The 12,597-nt window shown below is 46.5% G+C and overlaps 1 protein-coding gene across 6 annotated transcripts in view; it reads left to right on the top strand.

The window, feature by feature from the left end:
• SETD3 (SET domain containing 3, actin N3(tau)-histidine methyltransferase) overlaps positions 1-11,796 on the top strand; it is a 76,104-nt gene extending 64,308 nt beyond the window's left edge. For 3 of the 6 annotated variants that reach the window (XM_061182890.1, XM_061182892.1, XM_061182888.1), the window contains 5 exons: positions 381-455; positions 1,510-1,676; positions 2,558-2,643; positions 5,740-5,900; positions 6,592-7,973. In XM_061182890.1, coding sequence (XP_061038873.1) covers positions 381-455; positions 1,510-1,676; positions 2,558-2,643; positions 5,740-5,900; positions 6,592-7,038 — 936 coding nt within the window. In that variant the 3' untranslated portion in view covers positions 7,039-7,973. Of the gene's footprint in view, positions 1-380; positions 456-1,509; positions 1,677-2,557; positions 2,644-5,739; positions 5,901-6,591; positions 7,974-11,716 lie in introns of those variants that run through there. The other 3 variants (XM_061182893.1, XM_061182891.1, XM_061182889.1) reach the window with 3 other exon arrangements.
• Positions 11,797-12,597: the final 801 nt, after the last annotated feature.

Here is a 12,597-nt window from a genome sequence, read left to right as displayed (position 1 = left end):
GAGATCCTGCTTCCCTCCTTGCGGGACTGCAGGTCCTGTGGGTGGGTGGGTGGTTGGAGATGGGGGTGGGGGAGATGAGCTCAAAGCCTGTAACTTTGTAATGAATGATTATGTTTGGTTGAGGCCAGCAAGGGATAACCTATACAATACATTTTCCAAAGAGTATGTCCCTCACTGCAGGTACGGGGTCTTCCATAAGGATTTCCGGTGTGAGTGGAATTAATTAAAATAACCAAGCAGTTCTGCTCAGTTTGATGAAGCAAGCAGAGTGCACCCCTTTCAGTAGCTTCGCGTGTCTTTTATCCTCTAATTGCCAAAAAAAGGCCCTCCTGAGCGAGAGCACTTAGACGCTGTCCTGTCATCCTTCCTCCCATGTACAGATCACCACCGGCTACAACCTGGAGGACGACCGCTGTGAGTGCGTAGCCCTGCAGGACTTCCGGGCCGGAGAGCAGGTGGGTTCCGCGCCGAGTCCCTCACCTCATGCTGTGTTGATCATTTTTAAAAAGTACTTAACTTGGGCAGAAAATTTTGAGATTTGTATTTAAGGCTTGTTTTCTGGAATACATATTGAGACCCAAAGCCGTAATAAACATGCCATGCTTTGAATGGGATCTTTGGGTCCACCAGGGAGAAAGATGTGAGCGCAGTTATTTGCACAACCGACCTACTGTGTGTAACACCGTCAACTGAAAATAAATTCTGTGTTACGACAGTAGAACAGATTTTTCGATTGTAAAAACTGCACTGTTTTCGTATCTTTTTCTGTTGATTAGAACCTTCTTTAAAAGGAGGCAGTTTATTTAAGCGGCAAAACCATAAGGGAATCAGGAACCACAAGAGCTGTCTTCTTGTACTTTCACTTTAATCTGTGAAGTTTGAAGTAATATTTGGGGTGGGGTTGAGCCTTTCAGTAAGTTTGAACATGTGCGCGAATGGACACCTGCACTCTGCCTGGCAGTCCTGCGACCAAGCAGGGAGCACAAAAAGACAGAGCTGACACAGACCACTGACGTTCGAGCTGGGACAAAGTGAAAAACATTAGCCTAACAAAGTGCCTGGAGACAGTTCATAAACCCTCCTGCTACGTGCAGAATTGCCGCAGCATCTAGAAGTGGATTTCTGGCAGACACTGCCTTAAACCCTGGTTCCAGGAGACGCTCTTGTAGTTAAAGGAGAGGGAGAAAAGAACATGGTGAATTTTGAAGTGCAGTCGTAAAGCAGCAGTCTCACTGTTCCTGGGAGTGTGAGGGGGGATGAGAAAGGCTGGGACGGCAGGGTCCGGCTCCTCTGGGTGCTAGAGGTCGGTGTGTGCTCTACTCAGCCCGCCCGTCCCCGCCCGGCGGCACATGATGTTCAGAACGGGGACATGGTCACCTCAGAGCTGTTTGTCTCCTTAGTGTGAAGTCGCATTAAATATATGAGAACTGATCCTTTGCCCTGCTCTGTGCTGAGAATGGATGTTAAGTTTCTTTTATATCCCTTTATTTTTTCTTTACTGCATCTCAGATTTACATTTTTTATGGCACTCGGTCAAATGCAGAGTTTGTGATCCACAGTGGTTTTTTCTTTGACAATAATTCACACGACAGAGTGAAAATAAAGCTTGGAGTGAGTAAAAGTGACAGGCTGTACGCCATGAAGGCCGAGGTCCTGGCTCGCGCTGGCATCCCAACGTACGTAGAAAAAAATCTGTCAGCTCTTTACTGTGGTACTTGAAATATTTCCAGTCGCATAGTGTTTAACTGGTGTGTTAATAAAACTTCTCTACTGTAGTTTGTCTTAATCCCTTTATCCCTACTATACTGCAAATTTAAACCGTTGAGATGCATGGTGATTACCAGCGTTTTCAGATCAACATAATTGTGTCGTTGGAAGCGTCCACAGCCAGTTCTAGGGCATGTGGCCTGAAATCCTCGTTCAGTTAATAAGTGCCTCCATGTCATTAATGCCTTTCACCTTGAAAAGGTTAATGACCTGGATCAATTTGTTTCATTTAATTCTTTGCCACCATTAGTTTCTGTAATGAAGTCATGCTACTCAGTGATTTCAAGAATTTCTGGTTAAATCAAATCGTAAGATTTCCTTGCATTTGAGGTGCAAAATGATAAAGACAAGAATTATGATTTATTGGTTCTCCAGGGAATGGAGAGAACCATTCTTAATGAAAATGGATTATCTAGACCTTTTTTTATTGAACTTGTCAATATTTGATTAATGATTAAAATGTGAACTCAACATAAATTATTGTTAACCTTTTTTAGGAACCATGGGTATGCTTAATTCTCCTAATGTGTTGTATGCACCTGGGATGAAGGCTATCAGACTAAGAACTGCTGGCAGTGATGGTTACCGCCATCCTCCTCGGCCAGCCCAGGCCTTCTGCATTTCGCCAGGGCTGAACATTCTGTTTTTAGAGTTCTGGTGAAGAGGTGGGGTCCCTCATGCTGGCCCAGGCTCCCTGAGGGTGACCACACGGAGTGCAGATTCAGAGATTTCACTGTGGGGCGAGTAGGTCACTGCAGCAGGGACTGATTTCTCTTCTTCCTCTCGTCAGCTCCAGTGTCTTTGCATTGCATTTTACGGAGCCACCCATCTCTGCCCAACTTCTGGCTTTTCTCCGAGTCTTCTGCATGACTGAAGGTAAATCATTTCAGGAAGAAAAAAATGTTGAGTTTTTTCTTTTTTTAATTCATGAAGTGTGAGGCAGAGGGATTCAGATTAAAGATAAAATTGCTTAAAATTAAAGCACTTTGGGGGGAAGAGGTAAGACGGTAATATTGGAGAAAGAAGGAATTGATCTGTTTTATCCTGGAAGTATTTTATTAAATCCTCAGTGTGTTGTCAGTATACGCTTGTAATAAACAAGTAATTCTCTACTGCATTGGAAGAAAACTTAATACATCTTGGATTGTCTACCTATATCAAAATTCGACATTTGTAGATGGGAGTTTTTGATGTGCCTATTACCCAGGACGACAGAGCCTAAATGTTCTCACGGCGAATGGTCATTCGACACTGAAGTCGGGTGGTCGGCCATGACCCACGTGGGCCAGAGGACTTCATTTGTTAACCAGCTCTGTAGTGTGAATCCGAAATTGCCAGCAGGCCTTTCAGTGCCAGGCATCCAGTTGGAGTAAACAACACTGCAAACAGAACCTGTTTAAACTGCAAAATATTCCTGTCTACAGCCTCTTATTTCAGGCACGAAAAGAGTTAAATATATGCATTGAGCATTACTTTTATGTTTCCTTAAGACAAGCCATTTGGGATCTCTGGCACTGAGATGTGATCTATTGCAGTTGTGTTTTCACTGTTCATCTGAAAATATACTCCTCCAAATCCCCTGGTTGTGAGGTTCCATTTTTAATTGTGTGTGAGTTTGCTGTTGTTGTAAAGTACCCTGGATCCTGTGCACAGCAGATTGGGTGGGAATGAGTGACTGAGTGAGTGCGTGCCACCTAATTGAACAGACAGACAAGTGTTCTTCTGAAGGAAGCCGTCCGAGCGCTAGAGCAAGGGCAGCCAGGGCCGGAGCAGAAATGACGGCCCGTGGAAGGAGTCTGCTGGACTCTGCCGTCTGGCTCCCTCCCTTCATGTCTGCAGCCAGAGAAGTGCCGCCCAGGTCCTGGCTTGACATTGGAAGTAGAAGAAACTGAGTCCTGAAACACAGACAACCACCTGCAGAGCCCAGAGAGGTGTGAGGTGGTCCTCGCCCCTCGCTCGCAGCCGTACTGCTCTAGACTCCCTGTCACTCAAGCGAGAGCTTTTGGTGATTTTGTGCTTTGGCACTGGTTCCTCAATTCAATTTAGTGAACAGGAGTTAAGGGTTAACCATGGGCTTTTCTTGCATGTAATATAGGGTTACAAAGTTGAATGTCGCAGTTCATACCCTGACGAGAGATGATGACGATGATAATCCCTATAATTTGGGAGCCCCCTCTCTGTGCTGGGCACGATCCTGAATGTGGTGCAGGCTTTGTTCATCCTCATCAGCCTTGCGGGAGGGAGGTGGGGCTTCCCACTTGACTGACGTAGAAGCTCCCATGCAAAGAGGAGAGTAACTTGGCCACTCAGCTGGCAGGCGATGACCCTGACTTGGGACCCAGCTCTCCCGCCTCAGAGCCTGTACCCCAGGCCCCCACGTGGCTCCTGCGGGTTTGCAAGTCCCATAGCCCACGGAAGAGATTCTAGTGCTGTAGGGTCTGCAGGGGCCAGGCTGGGGGCCACCAAACCACACTCTTGTGGTGGGCAGGGAATCCAGGAAATCCAGGAAGGGTTTGTCAGCGAGAGGGAAGAGGGGAAAGAAACCTGCTCTCGGAGCCTGTGGTTCATTTCCTGAGTGTGCCAGGCAGGTTGGTGGGCTTTCGTAGGTTTTATTTCTCCAGGCATGTGAAGCCAGTCCAGTATCACTGCTAAGAGCAGCAGAGAGAAAACTCTGCTTCAGCCCCTCAGCTTCCCAGTGTTAATTAAAGGGTGAAACTCGGGTAGGTTGAGGAAGAAAGCGAAAATAGTAACCTTAGTATTGGGGGCTTCTAAAAAGAAACTTCTTCCACTTAAAAAGCATTTAAAAAATCTTCATTACTTTATGCAAAGAATATAAACTGAAGGATCAAAAATCTAAAAATCCTGAATTTCATCATGACCTTTTGCTAACAAATGCAACTTAAGAAATTTCTTTTCTGAATATTAGATTAACTTCTATTTTCTTAAAAAAAAAAAAAAACCAGTAACCTGCTTTTGAATCATTTTAGGTCCGTTGATTCTCTTTAGTTTCTCTTTAGTCATAGACAATTTGTCTTGTCAAGACAATTGATGCATTCTTTGAATCACTCTCACTAATACTAATAAAAGTTTGGTTTGCTGGCAGCAGAAGTTCTTCCATTTGAATTGTAAATAGTGACAGCTGTAGGGCATTTTGCTCTGAAAGAGATACTGTTTCATAATTACATAAGAAGCACGGTTGTATTTCTTGAGCATGAATAGGATCGGCATGTTTTGGTCTTTTGAAGATAATGTGCCAGGAGATAAAATGCTCAGAGCAGTTGCTGAATTCTTTCCTCTTCTTACATATATTTGAAGGTAGTTGAGATGTGCACTTGTGTTTATTTGTAATTCCTTTTTAAATTCCTGACAAGTGAGGGATATAGACACATATTTCATTAACTAAGATTTTTCTAGTCCATTTTTGGGTTTCAGTTTGTGGTTTACTTGTTGTAAGATGAGACAGATAGCTTTGTCAGGCCAACTACTGGAATTAGCATCCATCAGATTTCAGTCTAGAAGGATCACTGGGTTGTTGTGCTGTCGTTTGTTTTCACTGTTTACATTGCTCACCTACATGTCTTTTTGACCCAGTTGCTGTGACTGGGCTCAGAGTTTGCAAGAAGGGTGTTGTCAAAATAAGGGGTGTGTCGCTACAGATGGTCTTTAAGAAGTATCTTCTGAAACCATCTAAAGGCTCTCGGGATCCCTCTTAAAAACAATGAAAAATGTGGAAGGCTGGCCCAGCAAGGCTTGATCTGGATTCCAAATCAGGAAGACCTCCCCTCTTTTTTCCCTGAAACAGCTCTGGCTCTGCTCTGGAGAGTCTAGCCATGGCCTGGCTGATTGATCAGGGAGAACTCTTCACCACAGGAAGATGACATTGTTGGGAAAGATGTTTTGTGAGGTGGGTTGCTGGTTAAAATGAGAAGTAGTGCTGTTGCCCCTAACAGATGGCTGTTTGTGTTCTTGTAGAAGAATTGAAAGAACATTTGCTGGGAGATAATGCCATTGACAGAATCTTCACCTTGGGGAACTCTGAGTATCCTGTTAGCTGGGACAATGAGGTCAAACTGTGGACATTTCTTGAAGATCGAGCCTCACTTCTTTTAAAAACATATAAAACAACCATTGAGGTAATTCTTTTGATTAAGGGAGGACTTGTGCATTGTCATGTTTTAAAAGACGTTTAATAAGAGATTCTTTCTTAAATGTAAATTACTATCATGCTTTAGCAAAATCATTGTGTATTTGACATTTTTCATTCAACTTATTAATATTTTTCTATTTTACATGTTTACCCCTACCAAAAGAGTCACACTGAGGCATTGTTGATTAGAATATAAATTTTTTACATTATTTAACATTTTTCCATAATTTCTAATTCATATGATACAGACAAACACAAGTTTTCATCCATGCTTTCAAAGTTTACTCTTGGGTCACTGACTTCAAATACCTGTCATTCAGCCATCGTTCAGCCAAGTGCCGAGCCCTGGGCTCCGTCAGGGCACAAGACAGAAGGGTTTTAGAAATAAGTGAAGTTCTGTCAGTGTCCACGCACCATTTGATTTAGGCTCTTCGTTTTTGTTTTATAATCATATACTTAGGTATAATTTACATAGAGTAAAATTCACACTTCTGAAGTTGTACGCTTGGGTTTAAGTGTGCAGTCATGCAGCCACCTCCACAGTCAAGTTCCAGAACCTTCTGTCACCCCCCCCCCCCCCCGCCCCCCTCCCCGGCAGCAACTGATCTGCCTTCTGGCATTATCGTTTTGCTGGTTTAGACTTGCTATAGTTAATTTTGCTCTGTTTCCTTTTCCAGGAAGATAAGTCCTTCTTGAAAAACCATGCCCTTTCCGTTCGTGCCACGATGGCCGTCAAGTTGCGCTTAGGTGAGAAAGAGATTTTGGAAAAAGCGGTCAAGAGTGCGGCCGCGAACCGAGAGCACTGCCGCAGGCAGGTGGAGGGGCACGCCCCGCTCCCCAAGTACGAGGAGAGTAACCCGGGGCTGCTGGAGGGCGTGGCGGACTCGCGGCTGCCCCTGGTCCTCAGGGACCCGGAGGGGGAGGCCGGCGCACAGGAGGCCTTGACCCTCACTGAGGCTGTCCGCAGGGCAAAGGCTGCAGAGCACGGGCTGGTCAACGGCGAAAACTCTATACCCAACGGGACCAGGTCGGAAAAGGAAAGTTTAAATCAAGAGGAAAGTAAAAGAGCGACCGGAGACGCCAAAGAATCTTCTTCCGACAGCGCCGAAGAAGTTGGAAAGTAGCTCTGAGTCTGTCGGGGGACCCAGTTTAGCAGAAGTGTATGAATGGCCCCGTTTACATCGCTGTGTTTCCTTGTTCACGGTTTTCTTTCTGCAGAGAGGAAAATATGTTTTTGCTGCTTTATATAAAAATGATTTTTTTAAGTTATTTAAAAAATCTAGCTTCCCTTTCTGATTAAGATTGCCATCTTGCTTCTTGACCAAACAAACAAGTTATCAAGCAGAGCACAGAGGGGGAAGAGGTGCCTCGGAAGATTTTGCAGACCCATTGCGGGCAAATGTATTTTCTTCCTGGGGAAGAATTCAGTTCCTCTGTCAGCTGTGCTTTTGTGGGCCTGTCATCTTGACAGCCAGAATCAAAGCCTGCCCTGCCTCCTGCCAACGGGGCTTGACAGTGGCGCTCTGGGGGTGCAGTGCGAAGGTGGGGCATTTGGCTGCACAGCAGAAAACAGGCTTGAGGTGAGGAAACTTGAGAGGCTGGGCAAAAAAAAAAAAATTTTTTTCCTAAAAAAAATAACACCCCAGTACAAAAAGAAAAGGTAAGGTGGCAACCTTATTTTTAATAGTTTTAAATGTTGATGATAATCCTAATTATGTAAACACACACACACACACACACACACACACACACACACACACACACACATCTAGTGATTTCTAAAGATTTGTTTACTTTTTGTGTTTTGTTTTACTGTATTGAGAACTTGTCCTTTCTCCTTGAATCCAAGTAGGACATGCATCCTCCTCCTAATTTTAAATGTTGGCTCTGATTGTAAAGTGGTGCATTTGCCCTCCAGCCCTGGCGCCGGAGAGCTTGCGAGGGCACCATGTTCAAGGCAAGGCCGCTCCTGGCTTCTCTGGTTGTCACAACAAGCTAGAGATTTTCAAAGCTACACTTTTGAGTAAAAAGCCTTATTAAAAGGAAAACGTAATTAATATTTTTGTCTATTCCTTTTCTTTGGAGTGTGACAGGCCCCTTGAATCGAGCTTTTATGCAGACCCTCCTGCTTATCCACGGGGCAGGTTTCGAACCTGACCCGTGCTGTGTGTTGCTCCCTGCTGGGGACTCAGAGATGGGTGAGAGGCGTGAGCTCAGCCCCCTCCCTAGCTTGCAGGGGGTGCTCAGGGGGGCCGGTGGCACCAGGAACACAGGAAGAGGAGTTCTTAGGAAGTAGAGGCTTGGGGCGGTGTCCTGGGGGTGAGGTGGGATCCATCCCCAGAAAGCCACCAGTCTTCAGGTTACGGATTGCCAGTCTTCCTTAACTGCAAATGTTCACATCGTCTCTGATGTCCTAACTATTAAGCACATCGCTTATTTTGGAAAAGCCTGTGTGAATTATTCCCCCGACCATCTCGGTAAACATCGCTGCACACAGGTAGTCTTCACGGTGCTCTCGGTGTTCCTCCTTGGAGAAGACACAGCTCTGCTGATAACTTGCTTTATTCTCTACCAAGGACACCCCACCTCCCAGGGCTCCGCATGTCACGTGTACCTGCTGCCCTTGGACGCTAGAGGCAGGTTTCATCTTTACATGAGGTCGGCGCCTGTAACTTCCTATGTTGTTAATGTGAACACAATCTGAACTGCCTCAGAGGAGGATGGCGGTGACATCAGCTCTCCTATCAGCCCTGTACCTGAGATACTTTACCAAAGATATGAAGTAGTCTGGGAAACCTACGTACTAATTTCCAAAAGGCAGAAGCACGGTGGTACTCAAGGAGTTTTCTCTCTGGAACAGGAGCCCCAGAAGAGATGAAGAATGCTCATGACTGATTTGTCTGTAGATGAGTTTCTCATTGGATGACAGCTTTCAAGTCTAATGTTAAATATATGTCCTTTGAAATATATATATATATGTACACACACACACAGTTCAGACGTAAAGTAGCTTCATGAGATAGAATAGTTTTCAAAATACTCCCTGGAGACGATTCGAGTTCAGGTGGAGCTGGACGGGGGTCAGGACAAGCCCTGGTCCTCACGGCACCACTGGAGGGTGCGGGGACCCCATGCTCGGGGTCCTCAGTTCCCTCATTTACTTGGGAGGTGAGGGAATGGTACTAAATTGTCAGTGGTCCCTGCTTAAAAATTCGGACCCTGTTCTGTCCATGAATTCCCCATCCACAGGGTCTCTTTGTTAAGGTTATTGGACCAAAAGACGATTATATAGGTTACGCTCCAATCAAGGAGACTGTCTGTGACAAAGAGGGTGCTCATAGAACGCTTTCAATGTCGGAAGACAGAGCGTGTTGGACAACATGATTTCCTAGGTCGGATAGAATCACCCTTGCAGGACTCGGGCAGGTCAGCGAGGCCACAGTGCATGTCATCAGCCCTCTGCGCCCATGAGGGATCCAGCGTTGCTGCACAGACACTTGGATTCACAACTGAAGCATTTGAAAACTGAGGAAAAGTGATTAAATTGGCATTGAAGAACCCTCACTGCCATCTGTCATGAAAATAGACCTTTCTCTCAAATCATTTTAAAGTTTACTTTCTTCTAATGCTTGTGGATAAGAGGCTGCTCAGACTAGTCATTGGAAAAATGCCAGCTTCTGCTTCCGTTTCGTTCGTTCTGTGTGTTATTTGTGTAAACAGTTAGCAATTAGATATCACCAGCCTAGAAAAATCACCCCGTTTTTCCACTCAGGCTGGCAATTGATGGGTGATTTCCCCCAATAGTTTCTAGAACAGGCTCACTAGAAGATGTATTTAATTTTTTTGAGAGGTGGGGTAAGACATGAAAACTATAATATACCCAGGTTCCCAATATGCAGGGTTATGCTAAATTAAACTTTCACTTAAAAATTAGGGAATTCGTTTTCTGTAAACCATCACTATGTTTTTGATGGTTAAAGTGTACATGTTGGAGTGAAAGAATTAAAAAAAAACCCAAAACGAAACCCAGAGAAAGTACCTACAACTTGAGTTCAGAACTAAAATAGCACTGGCTATAAAGAAAATAGGGAATCATGGTTAGTGGTGGTTGGTTTCGGGGGTGAGTTTCAGGAAGCCCAGATCATGAAGTGTTGGCTGTAACCATGGCTACGGTGAGAAGCTTTTTATGTGATATACCGTGCCATGTTCACGTTATTACCGATCTGGCAAAATGAACATGTTTATTAATAGGATGTAGCGATAACCTGACCCAAGAATCTGGCTCACTTTTATTTAAATGTCAATTTCAGGTAAGTATAGAGTAGAATCCAATAACCTCATTAGGGGTCACCCTACTATTTTAATCAGCAGCACCTTATATAGTGTATTCCTCAAATTCTGTGTGTAAATTGAATTTGAGTAACTCAAATTGTATTTAGATGCACTGGCGAATTTGTTATTTAAATGAAGCTGCAGTGCTGGCCCTGGGTATTTGAAGAACTGTCACGGGAAGGAGGGATGGGACTCACTCTGTCTCTGCAGAAGGCACAGCCAGGGCCAGTGGGCCGGGAGGCAGATCCCCGCCGAGGGAGGGGTGCTTCCTAACAATGCAGGCTGCTCTGGACATGGACATGGACATGAACAGACCGCCGGCCATGGGAAGAGGGTATTCTAAGTGTCTGGGGCACTTTGATCTTATTTATCTTTATGCAGAGGATGGGGAGGCTCTCCACGGTGGCTGAGAGTACAAGTTCCGGGCCACAGGGCTCTGGGTTCCTGACCCAGCCCCGCTTCTCTCCTGGGGCCTGGGGACAGTCCTTGGATGTGTTTGTACCCACCTTTAGTGCGTCTTGTGCTTCCTACCTCTAGAGGGTCCGGGAGGACCAGATGAGGTAACGGGTATAAAAGCTTCTGGCACCGTGTCTGCCGCGTGCTAAGCGTTCAGTAAATGTGAGTCATTACTCTTTTCTAAGTCTGAGCCACTCCTGGGAGGCAGGAAATGTTAGTGGGACTGGGTGGGGGGACTGGGGGGCAGCAAAATCATCCCTGCTCTGCAGGCAGGCTGCTGGCATCTGTCCACTGAGACAGACCTGGACTGAGCACCAGTTGTGTTCCTGGTGTAATGCCAGGTTCTGTGTAATTCAGATTCCTAAGAAGCCCTTGCTACCCCCGCAGGTGGTGAGGCCACCATTTGAACAAATAACCGTAACCCCGGGCAGAGCATGCCACGCTTCTGGAGACGGGGTGCTCTGCGCACTCTGGAACTCGGGAAAAGAAGCGCTGGAGGAAGTGGCACCTGGGCTTTCAGGGGTTCGTCTGTGAGCAGTGGGGTGGGGACGGGGCAGTGCCAGGCTGGAGGTGGGGGGTAGGAAGTTGAGGTCCCCCTGAGGAATCCCACAGGAGGCTCCTGAACTGGCCGGTGCCCAGGGACGCCAAGGAGAGCTCCTGCAGAGTTTCGCCTACCTTGTAATGAATGAACTTCTTTAGATGGAAAAATGTAGCAATGGCCAGCTGCTTGAAAAGACCATTGGTATTTCCCATAGAAACGAGATAAAACGGCAGAGAAACCTGTGTTCATGGACGCCTTAGCCTGACTGTGGGGTTAGGAAAGTTAGCCCAGATTGTCACACTCATTTCAGTGCCAACTCCTAGGTTTATTCATTCTCCTAACGCCCTCTTACGACTCAGGCATACCTGTGTGTGTGTCCATACATGTATTTTATATGTATACATTTACACAAATGTGTGTGTGTATATGTATACGTGTGCACATAAGATTTTCTCAAAACTCATATTCTTCAGTTTCAGGCAACAGAGAAGGTGCTCGGCATGGCTGAGGGCAGACTTCACCCAGCTGGTGCGATGTGAGTGCTGGTGCCTTTGTGGCTCATCTTTCATTTCCTGGTGCCTCGTGCAGGACCGGGCACCGAGTGCGTGCTCGGAAAAGGTTTCCTCACTGGTGGAGCACCTCTAGCAGTGGGAGACCTCCACCTCGGCGGCTGTGATTTATACGCTCCTCCGGAGAAGCTCCAGGCTGACCTTAAAATCCCGCTCCTCTGCCCCGGCTGGATCAAATCAGAGGCACAGGAATAACCCCCCTCCCCCCTCACATCCGTCCTCCCCCCTTCGGAAGCAGGTGCTACAATAGACACACGGACACCACCAGCTCTACCAGCAGCTGTACGAAGGTGGTGGTGTACAGAAAAGCCTGTACAGGGTTATTTTTGCCAGACTTGGGCGCTGAGCGTGCTGAGGTAGAGAGCAGGCTGGTTGTGTGCGTGTTTGCTGCCTGTTGAGGTGCTCTGGGAGCTGGTGACTCATGTGCCGACGACATTAACAAAAGCTACCGAGCGTTCCAGGGAACGGGCTGAGCCATTCCGCGTAAGTTAACTGGGTAGAGCTCTCAGGTAGCACTTGGCCTTCCGCTCATCCTTTGCGGTGACAGGAGCGGCTGTCTCCTCCCCCAGGTCCTCAGCCCTGCGACATGAGTGGACCAGCGGTCGAGCAGGGGTGAGCAAGGGCCCCACGGGACCCAGCAGTTTTCCAGGTCAGACTTCTTGGAGGCTCAGACGGCAAAGACTTCAGACCTCCAAGGTGTGGGTTCTTCCCCACAGGGACCCGAACAGCCTTGGTCTGCTGCTATCTCGCACTGCACCCCGGTGGCAGGGGCAGGTGGCAGAAGC

Source organism: Eubalaena glacialis, chromosome 2 (genome assembly GCF_028564815.1).
Source record: "Eubalaena glacialis isolate mEubGla1 chromosome 2, mEubGla1.1.hap2.+ XY, whole genome shotgun sequence".
NCBI classification, from domain to species: domain Eukaryota; kingdom Metazoa; phylum Chordata; class Mammalia; order Artiodactyla; family Balaenidae; genus Eubalaena; species Eubalaena glacialis.
Note: the sequence above shows the minus strand (reverse complement) of the source record. Positions and strands in the feature narration are given on the sequence as shown.